Source organism: Chanos chanos, chromosome 3 (genome assembly GCF_902362185.1).
Source record: "Chanos chanos chromosome 3, fChaCha1.1, whole genome shotgun sequence".
Taxonomy (NCBI): domain Eukaryota; kingdom Metazoa; phylum Chordata; class Actinopteri; order Gonorynchiformes; family Chanidae; genus Chanos; species Chanos chanos.
Genome location: NC_044497.1, coordinates 25,666,379 through 25,680,000, shown reverse-complemented (window position 1 = coordinate 25,680,000; position 13,622 = coordinate 25,666,379). Strand labels below are relative to the sequence as shown.

The 13,622-nt window shown below is 39.8% G+C and overlaps 1 protein-coding gene across 1 annotated transcript in view; it reads left to right on the top strand.

Annotated features, from left to right (window-relative positions):
* LOC115806651 (trypsin) overlaps positions 1–22 on the top strand; it is a 4,442-nt gene extending 4,420 nt beyond the window's left edge. The window contains exon 5 of the mRNA XM_030767492.1: positions 1–22. This exon is cut by the window's left edge and continues 149 nt beyond it. Coding sequence (XP_030623352.1) covers positions 1–22 — 22 coding nt within the window.
* The last annotated feature ends 13,600 nt before the right edge of the window (positions 23–13,622 follow it).

Below are 13,622 nucleotides of genomic sequence, written 5' to 3'. Positions count from 1 at the left end.
CGGCAGATGCCTTACAAATTAGACAACAGTGTTATATCAGCATTTCCAGAATCTTCAACTTGAAACACTTCCGCACAGCTCAACGTATGCCAATTTTCCTTTAGAGTTTCTCCAACTTTCTTTCTGTTTGCCTTTTTTATCGTTCAAACCATTGTGCAAAGCTTTTGTTGCCGTGTTAGATTGGAAACTACTATATTTCACATTTTGGCTTGGCCTGATTAAGGTTTTAGTTGAAAAAAAAAATCTGTCATTTTGAGTGGTAAATGCAATAGTCTCACATATATAAATAACGAGTATAAATGACATTTTTACACATTTGGATGTACTGTGTTTTCCTTTAAGGTGCCATATAGCTGCTTAAGCCTAAATCCTGCCATATTGTTGTCATCAGCTTTAACAGTAAGACATGGGGAAACCTATAGGGCATATACTAAAATGCAATACTAAAACATTGCTAATGCAGTGTACCACAACATAAACCGGTAATGCCAAGATCAGCCTGACTGTCGTCAAGGATTTGTGTTACCAAGCAGGCACTGGCACTGATATATCAAACAAAGCACCTTCATGCTTGAAAGTCGTGTGAATGTTTTCAAAGACGGTGTGAATTTGAGAGTGTGGTGTAAAACAATGAAGTGTTTTCTTGTTTTATTTAATAAATTGTCACAAGAGGCAAAAGGCATAAGGACTTTTCATTTTTTAAATGTTCTGTATGTTTCTTGGATGTGTAAGGCAAAGTGATGATCAGAAAAAGAGGAGGAAACCGAGAGAGGAATAGTGAAGTTGGTTGAATTGATATTCTGCTCAGTGTTTCATTCTGTGTTGTCCAGAGTTCTAGGTAAACTTGATTACAATTCTTACCGCATTTTTTTTTCTGGTGGCTATATTTAGGTGCATATCACCTTTCTGGTTGATGTCAAGGGTTGCATTAGACATCTCATGTAACACACTAAACAAACCGATTCACACAGACACACACACACACACACACGCACACACACAAAAAAACCCCTAAAGTTTGTGTGCTCGTCTGTCATGACGCTTTTCAACTAGATACTAACCTTGAGGATGTTCCTAATCTGGTTCTTTCTTAAATGAATACGCTTGATTTTCCGTCCTTTGCCCTGTTGCTTGACATACGATCTGTGTTGAATCTGTTTGAGTCTAGTCTTCTACAGCACTGACAGTGCCTTGACAGGGATTGCTGGAAAATGAGGCCCAGTGGTGTGGACACCTGCCCTAGAGAACCCATCTGACTTCCGCACACGCGATAGGCCCAGGTGTGTCAGAGAGTGGCTGGTGGCCTAGTTTTAACACTATCGTGTAACACAAGCATGTGGATGTCCTTCAGCCATTGGGTGTGCCCGTACCCAGAAGATTGATGTGGTGGCTTTACAAGTTCAAGCTTTAAGCATTACATAAAAGCATTTCTCATTGTTCCCTTGATCACAGCTCATTGCAGGGGAAAAGTGAAGGCTATCAGATCCCACATTCAGCCATACCTCCTCATATAGGGCGGGATCTCCAGGGATTTATGAGATGTTTTTTGTCAGGTATGCACGATGGACCTCTTGTAAAAATTAACGCGACGCAGACAAAAAGTATTCCCATAATGCTCTGGAGACGTGGCTTTGTTGATCGGCCAGCAAGACGTGTCATATACCACTGAGATGAAAACGGGCTCCCATCGGTATCTAGGCCAGCTTTGCCATTTCGGGGTTTTTTTCTTTCTCTAACAGACATGTTTTGAATGAGCCCTGTTTATGTTGTCTCTCTCTGGGAAACTGAGAACATTCAGGCAAGCTTGTTGTTGATTTTAGTGCCTTCAAGCTTATTTGACATACATTTTCCATTTCAGTTCTATAAAACAGCAACAGATTAAATCCATCAGTAACGATTGTCAAGAATTCAATTAAGAGAAATCTTCTTGTCAAAAGGAAAATCTTTGAGACTCTTTGTGAATCTTTGTGGCAGACTGAGACATAGCAGAAGAGTACTTAGGTATGTATGGGACTGATCTGATTTATGAAAATAATATGAAGTTTGTTTAAGGTGAAATAGTAAGGTTAATCTAAATGCTGTTCTCATCCTTTACAAAAATGGAATAATACTATTACATCACAATGGGGAAACAGAATGTCTAGGTTCATTAATTGCCTCAATCACAGTCACCCATGTCATGGAAAGACACTTCCTTCCAGTCTCCTCAAACATGTCATCTGAGACCTGGGCCACTAGGGGGCGTTTTATTCCCATACCATTCTGCAAAAAGAGGGAAAAAAACATCAACTTGCAGGCATGTGGCATATCACTCTGTCGTTACACAGAACCTCATCTACAATCTCATCCTTGCACAGTACATCTTGTTCTTTGTACCAAATGCTTGAAAAGAGGGATGGGGAGGTGGAGGGAACTCCCCCCCCCCCCCATCTTTCTTAAAAGAAAAATTGCTATATTCATGTCAGCATTCCTGCTGAGCTTGACACTGCTGTGCTTGTGAAGAGCCAGGAGAGGAAATGTTCTTTCTCCTTCTGTGTTTTCCATAATTCGTTTTGACTCTTGTCCGGATGGCCAGAGTGGAGTGCACCAACCAGAGTGATGTTATGACTCAGGCCTGGCTGACAAACCCCTCGAAACTTTAATGAAATCTTTATCTGTTGCTATTGTATACCCTTCCCTGGTAAAAATTGTAGCACCTCTCTTCAAAGAGCCTTCACTGCTCAGACTTCTGAATTTGTCCTCTTTTCATACAGCAAAAAACACCAGGGTTAAAGTAATGTTGTGAGTGTATATTTGAGTCCATGCAGATTCCTATTTACACTCTCAGTGTTATTTAACACTATCAGTGTTAATTTAACACTCTCAGTGTTAATTTAACACAAGTGTCTCTTGCTGTGCAGCAGGGCTGTGCCATGATCTACATTTCAATGCTGCCTGTTTTAAAGTCAATACACCAGCAGTTAATCCTTCATATGCTGGACAAACAAGCAAAAGACATAAAACAATCCTTTCCAAATAGGGTATGCAAATTAGAAATTGAATTTCTTTACACTGGTGTGATCTGGTCTTGTGCAATATGAGTACATATGTCTCAAAACCAAATCCATGTTAAATAGAAGCTGGATCCCACATTCCAGCTGCATTCAGCTGCACCTCGTAGTAATATTTTGTATGTTTGGCCATTATGATTTGATTTAATTGACTGGATGAAATAAGAGGACAAAGTCACCTCAATATACCCATCACACCCAAAAGTACAGAAACCAAGAAACCAAAAACTAAATGATGTATCGGTTAATGTGCTCTGTCACTCAGAAATTTGTGATAGGACAGAACAAAGGTCCTTGCTTTCAATGAATAATCTTACAGTTTTGGAACTACTTCCAAACGTACGGGGCCTCTGAACTTTTGAGGCACATTACCTGAATGGATGGGGCCATTCATTTCTCATCATTACCGAGAAAACCAGCAGTGTGGCATAATTGAGATGAACAGCCCCGGCTGCCTGCTCCGACAGTTTGAACCAGCAAGCTGTCCATTAAAATCTCACTGACATTTATAAGAGGTGTAAAACACTCACAGCGTGACCAAAAAGGGGAAATGATGTGTTCTTTCTGAGAAAAGGGAAGACACTATGGCTTTGTGTAACAGGATCTACTCGTGGTAACTCATCATAACTTTCTTGGTCTTCCTTCTTTATTTGTGCACTTTCAGCAACCTGGAAAGGACATACAAACCAGGAATCAAGATTTTGTTATCTTTACATGCAGATACATACACAAATATAGATCTCTGTGGAGGGAATTAAAAAAAAACAGCCCTCAAGATTTTCAGTACTTGAGTGGCAACGATATTATGACAGTGATACAAAAAAAACCCATGAAACGTATTATTTTGTTTCATAAAGTTATCGTATAGCAATAAAGTTCAGTAATAACTCAAGCAATCATGCTTTTGTCGTAACTTCACTCAAAACCTCCATTAATATCAGGCATTGAACATTCACATTTACAAAAAATGACCAGCAACCAACATTGACAGACTTCATGACACGAGGCTGATGAAAAAGCTAAAAAAAAATACCGTGGTCAGATGAACTGTATAAAACCTGCACAGCACTGTGTCAAACAGGAGAAAATGTTTAGTGGCAAATGGCATGCGTAGGCTGTCAGACCCACAAATGACCCATCTGTTTCATAAATCCATGCTCAACGGGTGGGCAAGAAGAACAGATCATTTACTACTCATTACCCATTTCCTCTTCAGACTGAGATGCAAAACACTACAAATTTGTGAGGTAAAGGAACAAAGATAGAGATAATTGACAGTAAAGAGCCCATCATCATGGCAACTCCTGACCTTTCATGAGTGAGCAGTTTAAAAAAAAGACACTTAAAGGAAATTAATTGGAGAGTTAACACTTAAATGAAACGATTTGGAGAATTTAAGTGAAATTATGGATTGGACCATTAAAAATGTTTAATATGAACCCTTTGGCAGTTCTCTTGCCTGCCTCAATTAAAGGAGGACCAATGAGACTTTATTTATCACTAATGGATGTGCCATTTTATTTTCTCTCTTTCCTTTTCCTGCCTTTCTCTTCTTCTTCATTTGGTACTGAGTACATTTATCAGTTAGCCCTCCTGAGGATTGGTGGAAACTGGAGCTCTTTAATCATGTTTCCCAACCTAGTCCTACCATCAAAGAGATGGAGGCCACTTTGTTCTCCATCTCTGATGGAACGGATAACATCCACCTCTTTCGCTAAAGATCAGATCAGAGAGCAGCACTGGCAACACGTGAGCCCAATAATGAACAAACATGCCCACCTGCCAGGCAGATAAAACTCACCCACCACATCTGCCACCTCATTTAACAGAGCACTCTGAAATGCTTGCTTACATGGGCCAGTACTCACTTATAGAGATCTGAAAAACTGTCTGTGCCAGAATAGTGAGATGCAGTATTATGATGCATAAAATAAATACATTCTTGAGCCGTGGATTTTTACTTGCCGTTTCTACTTTTCTATCTCTGCCTTTATCTTCAAATTTCCTTTGCATCAGTAGCAAATTACGGTCCCAGAACTCCACTGACTATGTAAAAGAAGAAAAGTTGTTTTTTAACAACCAAGTTCTGACAGTTGTATTTGGTGCGTCTGATGTGCTATAATCTGAGACGTCATTCTTCAGTGTTCTGTGAACGGAGTGATAGACAGCTGGAACTAACGTTTTAACAGTAGGAGACAGAAAGAGAGAGAGAGAGAGTGACATAGAAAGAGAAAGAGAGAGAAAGAGAGAGAAAGAGAGATCTTTGGACCAAAACAACCTCTCTCATAACCATCTGGTTGTACAATTCTTTGCTCTCTTAAATACTTGCAGCATAACTCAACAGTCTGTCACTTCAAATTTTCTTTTCAAGAGATTTTTTCACATTCTCTCTCCGTTTCAGTCAGGATTTTATAGATCACAGACCCTATGCGTTTATGTGTCTTTTGAAAGAGCCAACCGAATAATATGTGAGGCTGAATTATACTAATTGATCAAAATTACTTATTTGCTATCTTGATCTATGAAGAAAGAAGAAAAAAATCAAATGAATAGTGAAGCATACAGTTCATCATCTTATATAAACCACTGGCCTATTTTTATTCTCTGAGAGAACGGTTTTCTCATGGAAAACACACTTCAGAACCATTTCCTGTGTGATTTCAGCTCACTCTCTCAACTTTTATTTCGAGGGACTCAACTGCTTCTCAACTTTGGTACAAAAAGAGGAATATTTATGACATAGAGATCAAACCAATTTCCCCCACTGGTCTTTGGCTCCATCCACTCTCGATCATATCCTGCAGTGATAGGAGGCCAACGCCAAGTCAAACACCTCTGACACCAAATAGACGGAGCTATATACGCAGGCAAAGTGAACAAAAATGCGCAATAGCACTTCCTCAGGACAAGTCAAAGACGTTTTGACATAAGCAACATGACTCAAAATAGCCCCGTGATCACACATCTATCAAATGACAGTGGGGAAGGAGCCTGATCCTGGGGAGCCATCAAAGAGAGACATAGACTGAGAGAGAGAGAGAGAGAGAGAGAGAGAGAGAGAGAGAGAGAGAGAGAGAGAGAGAGAGAGAGAGAGAGAGAGAAAGCAGCGGGAGAGGATTTGACACTGGCTTGTGGGTGTGTTCTAATTCTTTCACTCTAAGCATCTGAAGATGAGTCACTCTGTCAGAATCTCAAATAGACACAGCAAAGACTGTGAATCTGCATCAAAGGTCCCAAAGGATATAAACCCCAGCACTCAACCTTTTGAATTTAAAAAAAACAGAATTAAAAGAATGTAGATGAAACTTAACCTGTCTCTCTCTCAGTTAATGGTGGTTTGTGAGTCTGTCTGGAGACTCATACTGTCAATCACACCATTGTTTCTGCCTCTCGGCAGTATGCTGTGAGTAGGCAGTAGTTGACTGACTGTCCTCTAGTGAGACAGATGAGATACTCACAGAGAACGTTAACCAATATGTTAAGGGGTCACTGCAATATGTGAATAATTCTCTTTAGGAGATCTCTTGTCAAGTGTTCTGTGGAGCAGGGTTGACCTGTCTCTGCACAACGGGTTGCTAGGAACTGTGGTCCTTCCAGAATGTCCTCTGGCAGCAACTTATTAAGTTTGACTCTGCGTCCAGAATGGGGGACAAACAATCATCCCTGTGGTGACCCTGATGACAACATAACAAAGATTTCAGGAAATCCGATTACAGCGGAGCAGCAGAACTCTTCACACTCGAGGGGAACCATCAAGGTCAACTGCTTCAATCTCATTCAGAGATGGAGGCTTCCATATAGGCTCTGTTTAGAGGTGAACATGTTGCTTTACTCTGAATGGTCTCTGAAGAGCCAGGAGGGCTCCAGGGCTCGGAATGAAAGAGTGGGTTGCTGTCTGTCCACGTGCTGGATGCGCCAGCATCATCCTCGCCCAGTCCCAGTTTGTGATTAGCTCTGTAAATGAGGCCTGAAGAAAAGCAGGGTCAAGTGGATTGGGAGAAGGACCTGGTGGAATATTGGAGAACATCAGTTTATGTCGTGGCTGCTCTAGCAGCATGGGCAGTGGTTATGAGCCTCTTAAGCCTCAGGGAGGATCAGGACTTTTATGGAATGCACTCAGAGTAAACGAGTGGAACAGGAAATCAGCAGTACTCAGGCAATGGAAGTAGACTGAGAGGGAATCTTGCACAAAAAACACAGCGGTTTCCAAGCAGTTATGAGACTAATTTAACTTCTTCTACCTTTTTGTGCCTTTCAAATTGCAATATCCTGCTAATTTACACAAACAGGTGACCACTGGGAGGGTAATAAATGACTCCGTCATGGTCAAACATGTAAGAAATTAAATCAATGAGTTCAACCTAGCAAAATTCATTCCAATTACCCCTCCATTGACAGTTAACACAGGACATGGACAGATCTGTTACCAGGCAAATAATTGAATGTTTTATTTATTGCTGCCTGTGGGTCTCATAGATTAATCATTACGTAACCATCAAGCCAACTGTCAACATTGGTTTTCAGCCTTCCAACATTGTCTTGGCAGTTATACTGCACTGTACCAGATCCTGGGGAGAGACCATTTCTTCTTCGAGTTGTCTGACAAGAAGAGGGTCTAATAGCTGGCTTCCTTTATAACAAAAAGGTTCAGAAATATGATACTTCTGTGTAACTTAATACATGGTTAAATGTGACAGGCATGAATGAGGCTCTGACGCACTCATTCGACGCTGAACAATACAGCTGAAAGCATAACAACAGGATCCTATAGAATAATACAATGCTAAATACAAAATGAAGCCTATCTCTGATCACTGGGAAACTGAGGACCCGGAAAATGAGTGTAGCTCAGCAGTTCTACCTTTAAAATAAAAAAGAAAGAAAGGGAAAAGAAAATACAGAGCTGTTCCTGAAAGTTTTCAGTTGACACGACAACGACTGTTATTAGATTGCTGAATCAACACCGAGAATAACACATGGAAAAAAGGAGAGGCAACGGTGTCTAAAACCCGAAGCAGAAACCGAGCCAAGACAACCTAAGGCTCCCAGATGGTGTGGTCTGTGACAATCTCTACTGACAGTCTCTAATTAACACTAACAAGCTCCCACAGGAAGAGTAAGCAGCTTCACACTTGAGCTAGCTGTGTCCACACAACACAGCCTAATTCAGTGTAAAAACTCAGGGGAGGTGATGAGCCACTGAGGATCCAAATAGTACGTTGACAGACAAACAGTTAAACAACCACAACAATTAATTCAACAACAAATGAATTTGTAATGTCAAAGTTTTATAAAGTTGTTTTTATACCTGTTTTGAAGAGTAGAGCAAAGCTGAGAAGGTGTATATAGGTATAGATAGTAGAAGTGCGTATATGTCATATACATAGTTCTGTGTAGTTCTGTTTTCCTTACAAGTGTCGGAGAGCATTCCATTCAGTACTACACAAAAGCACTCCTGAATAGGACCTAAAAATGGAACCGTACATTCAGCAGCTCCATCCCATCTCCCTGCGAAACCATGAGCAGTAAGCAAACCTCTAAATCATACCACTCAGTCGATGACAGCAAAATTTATTCTTTGTCCCCTGTCAGCGGAGCAGAGTCATTTCTTGCCGTCTTTCATTTTCTAATCTGAAAAGGTGTCAATAAGCCAGGATGCGGCTGCTTTAATGGCTCGCTATTTGCTGACAAACGCAAGCCTGTCTGGTGGCCTCCAGCTAGCAGCCCTGCATCTCTGAGAAAGTAAAACATGTTAAAACCACAATATGTATGCCCCATCTTCCTCATGCCCAAAGCCGGAATAATAAATACATCGAGGACCTCTGATTACTGTTGCACAAAGACAAAAAGTGAGCAGTAATATTTCAAGTAAATGGAAATAAATCAAAGTGACACTTCAATATCTGATCTTATGGCGATCCTATGGAAAGTTATGCTTTTTTGTGGCTAGTTGTTGTCCATTGGTAAATGAGTAACAGAGTTCATCAGACTTTCTTCTCTCAAAAACCTCCTTAATGGATGGCTTTGAGGCCCTCTTGTATTCTAACCACATTAAACCAAACACTGTATCCATATTAAGTCAGACAATTACTCACGAAAAGGCTGGGTTTAACTGAGATGAGCCATCTCCCCATCACCTCTCTTTCTTTCTTTCTTTCTTTCTTTCTTTCTTTCTTTCTTTCTTTCTGTTTGTCCTGCATTTCTCCTATTTTGTCCTTCCCCTCACTGTCTCCAGTCTTTGTGACCTTTATTTGAAACTTATTGGAGGGGAAAAAACACATTTATCCCACTAAAGATAAACCAACAGACTCTCTCCTCTGGTCTGTTGCCCATTCTCCATTATAATTCTACTTTATCATCTAGAGGTGTAGCACTGTGAATCATCAAATTCCGAGAAAGTCCGCTCTAAAGATGAAAACCACAGCCCAGAATTGATACGCTCTTGTAAACAGAAACATGCTCAATGAGCCATTTCACTTTGTATGTAAGTGCACCTTCTCTGTACAGTGTGCTGAAAAAATATCTGTGTACAAATGACCTCATTTGAGATGTTGTCCTGAGTAAGGATGGATTTCTGTACAAAGATATAACATTATGAAACAAATTTTCCAAATGCAAACATTTCACTTTCCATTTTTTACAGCTGTTAACAAATCTCATCTCTTCTTCACTTGCAGAGGAATAAAGGAATGTCTCTGTGAGAATTCACAAGAAGAATTCATCACAGTCAATCAGAGAGCTTTAAATTGAAATAGCTTATTATGCATATCTATACCCCCTAAACGCCTCTTCCAAACCTCTTCTGTAAATTTTCACCAAATATCGGCAGTTTGAGAGAATCAAACCCTTTCTGCCAGAGTATACAGATGGAGCCGTGGTCTGTGGGGGCGTATCAGGATTGTGTTTCTCTGGGTCAATAAAACTGAGACAGCAGTTAGTTGTGGATCACGATACAAATTGAGAGGGTGTGTACGTGTGCGTGTGTGCGTGTGTGTGTGCTTGTGTGCGTGTGTGTGTGTGTGTGTGTGTGTGTGTGTGTGGGAAGAAATTGCCTTCCACTGCTCCGTTTTGCTGGTTTAATGTCTCACTTGAGGTCCTCAGCTTCAGACTGTTGATTTTCCACAGGCTGTCTTTTAATGCTGAGGCCGTCCTGCCAGCCTGGTCACGCAGCCAAACACCACACAGCATAATTACAAGGGTGGCTCCAAGCTCAATTTGGTCTTATATATATATCACTGCACTGAAGGGCTAAATCAGTCCTCTATCATAGCTCTAGTAAAGAACTGCAAAACAATTAGACATCTTTTTTCCAGGGGCTCCTTTCCTGATAAACGTGTTTTGAACCCTTGTAATAAAATAAAGGTCAAGCCTTAAAGAGCCTATGCTGTGATTCTGAATATGGGTGAAAAAAACTCCTTCAACTGATCTCTATTGATTATGCTAATCATATGCTATCAGCTGCCATGGTCCACAACAATCTTTTGCATTTAGAAGCATGATGTTAAATGCTGTTTGGTATTTTCAAAATTCTTATGTTATGTCTCCCAATTATGAACTTTGGTCCTGCTTTTTTTTTTTAATTAATAGAGCGAAGACATTATTCCATCCTATTCGAAATGTTAACTAAATGTTAGGAAAAAGTAAACCAGTGTGAAAAAGGAAACAAACACTGATTATTGATGGGAACATTCAATGAACTGCTACTTGTGGTAATTGTCTGTTTTGTTTTGTTTTGTTTTGTTTTGTTTTGTATTTTCATGCTTATTTACATTTCTGATCCAAAATTTATTTGAATTTCAGACGGTCTGTGGCAGGCCTGACTGATAAGTTCATAAACATGAGCTCTGAATGCCAGTCACAAAACATAATTATATAAAGATATCAGGTAACCAACCATTCCTCTCTTGAACTGAACATGCATAAGATCTACATCTGAAGTCATTTCAGCCAAGGACTTTTTTTATTGTATGAATTAATCTGGGGCTTTAGAAGAGAATAGATGGCGTGCGGTGTCCTGACTTTTCCTCCAGGGGCTCCATTCTTAACACTCACAATAGCATAATGACGTGCATCACCTTTGGAGGCAGTGCTTCTCATGTCAAAAAAAGGGGAAAAAAGGAAATAATGTGACCAGAGCACTGAACCTTACCCTAATGCACTGCTGTCATATTAATGTGTGCTGACAGAGAATGAGAGAAGATGCCATGAGATGACCTTAGCAGACCTTGTGTTAAAACATGCAGGAGATTTAGATTAATGATCATTTTACTCAAAATGTCTTTTTTTTCCTTTTCTGTGAGCTCTCTGTTTGAATCTCCAACTGTAATGAACAAGGCAAGGCCCCAGACTAGCTGTAATAACATTTTTAAGTGTAAGTTAGAGGAGTCTGAATTGAAAGCATTAATTATGGACACGTCCTGTAACTTTTCATAAAACCCTTCACAGTTCTGTTTCGGTCGAGGGGATTCCATGGATGGCCATTATACAGAGCTCACCTCCTGAGAGGGCTCTTCATCTGAATGAAAGGCAAGACATGTCAGACATGTACCCCTGCAAGAGGAACCCTCCCCTTCACCTAAATTAACCTCCTCATCACCATGGCAACTCAGATTGAAACACAGATGGGGAATCTTTGTATTGCCTCATTCGACAGCAGTTAGGCCAATCTGAATTTTTAAGGGACAGCTGATTGTTGGAATTTTCTGCGATGTTTTATTTTTGCTTTGTAGATTTCAGCGATAATGTGAATGGTAGTCTATTGAGTTGACTTTGTTGTATTGTAGATTGTAATTTTATGCTGTATTTTCTAATGCTGTCATATCTCTGTTCTTTGTGGGATTCTGTAAATTATAAAAAAAAAGATATGTTAAAAAGCACAATGTCTCATCCCTTGAATAATGCATTAACACAATTCAGATTGAGGTATCAAGAACCTTATAATGTTTGATCTGTATGTTGTTCTCCAGATCTCCAGAATCATATTGCTTGAATCATCTTAGCCATTTTATGTCCTCAAATGACTAAGAGGTCTTTTTGGGTCTGCTGTTCTGCCCAAGTTCACTTTCTGAGCAAAATAGATCAAAGTAACAAATACTCAAACCATTTAAGTTTTCCAGTCATTTCTGAAATTTGATGAAATCTGTTATAATATTATAATTGTCAAAACCACTTGTGGTATTCTCCTGAAGTAGTTTTCTATCAGTTCATTTAGCTGTCACTCTTACCTGGAGTAATTTACTTATATAAATATATACATATGTATACATATACACACACACGTATATATGTATAATGTATATACATGTGTTGGAGAAATATTACTCTCCTTTGAGATAACCATTGTAGCAACCATGATAAACAATGTAACAATAATGTATTCATTATTATAGGGGTGAATCAATGTAATTGTTTATATTAACAGTTATAACTATACAATCCTTTGTATTGTAAGAAATACACAACACGTGTGTGTGTGTGTTCTATACATTGTGCATCCTCTCAGAAACTGAGGGGTCACCATAGAACAGCGCCTTGGTTAATGATATATCAACAAAAGTCACCATCCTTTGGAACCAAACCCACAACCCTTCAATGCTTCAGCTTCCCTTTCTACTAAGCCCCGCCTGCCAGCTTTATTAGCCAAACACTGACGGGTTTGCTGACTCAGAGGTAATGAACCTCACCGACTCTCAGATTAACTTTACGCCTCTATATTAAGAAGACATGGACATCAGGAATGAACCGGGCAAGGTTTTTCAGCTGATATACATATCATTGTCCTTAATCTGTAATTAGTTTCAGCGTTGTAGAGAGACTGTACAGACTTACTATGCCTGTGTGTGGGTCTAAATTACTTGCTGCCAAATTGAAATGTAAATTTGCTCTTTGCTGGTGCTGAGGCAGAACTTGCTGACAGCCTGCTGCACAAAGCCAGACAAGGAGATGGGTTCCTCAGAACATTATCCTCAGACATTATCCTGTGAGGATGAAATCTGTGGCTAAATACATTCCTGAATGTGCATGTGTGAAATTACAGTTTTAGTATTTATGAGTTTAGCTGGCGTGCCGCTGGGCTGGAAAATGACCAGTCGCATTGGTGGCGATACTGACGGTAGTCTGAGGATGGAGAATTGATGAGAAAAAAAAAAACTAAAAAAGAGGCTTATTCCATGCCATGAATTATTAAAGAGAAACCTCGTTGCATTCCTCATATTTTCAAAAATATTTTGCTGGAGTTGTGGGGCTTTCATGGCTGATGCAATGTCTCAATATTTGGTGTAATTAACGGATATTCTCTAATCTTAGTTGGGCTTTTGCTGTGCACGCTTACGTTGCCTGTCGTGATGTGCCAATATGCAGTCGCCGAAGATGATTTGAAAAAGCCAAAGAGCAATTCTCCTCAGCTGTTTACAGATGCACACAAATTAGCCAAGGCTCATGAATTTGCTGCAGTTTTCTTGGAATTGCCTGTTAATATTGTCTTATTCACTTTCAACATGCTGGCACATACTCATCTGTCCTTTTTAAAATGAAACAGCTATCTGTTTTCTCTCCTTATCTTTTCCTGGCTAT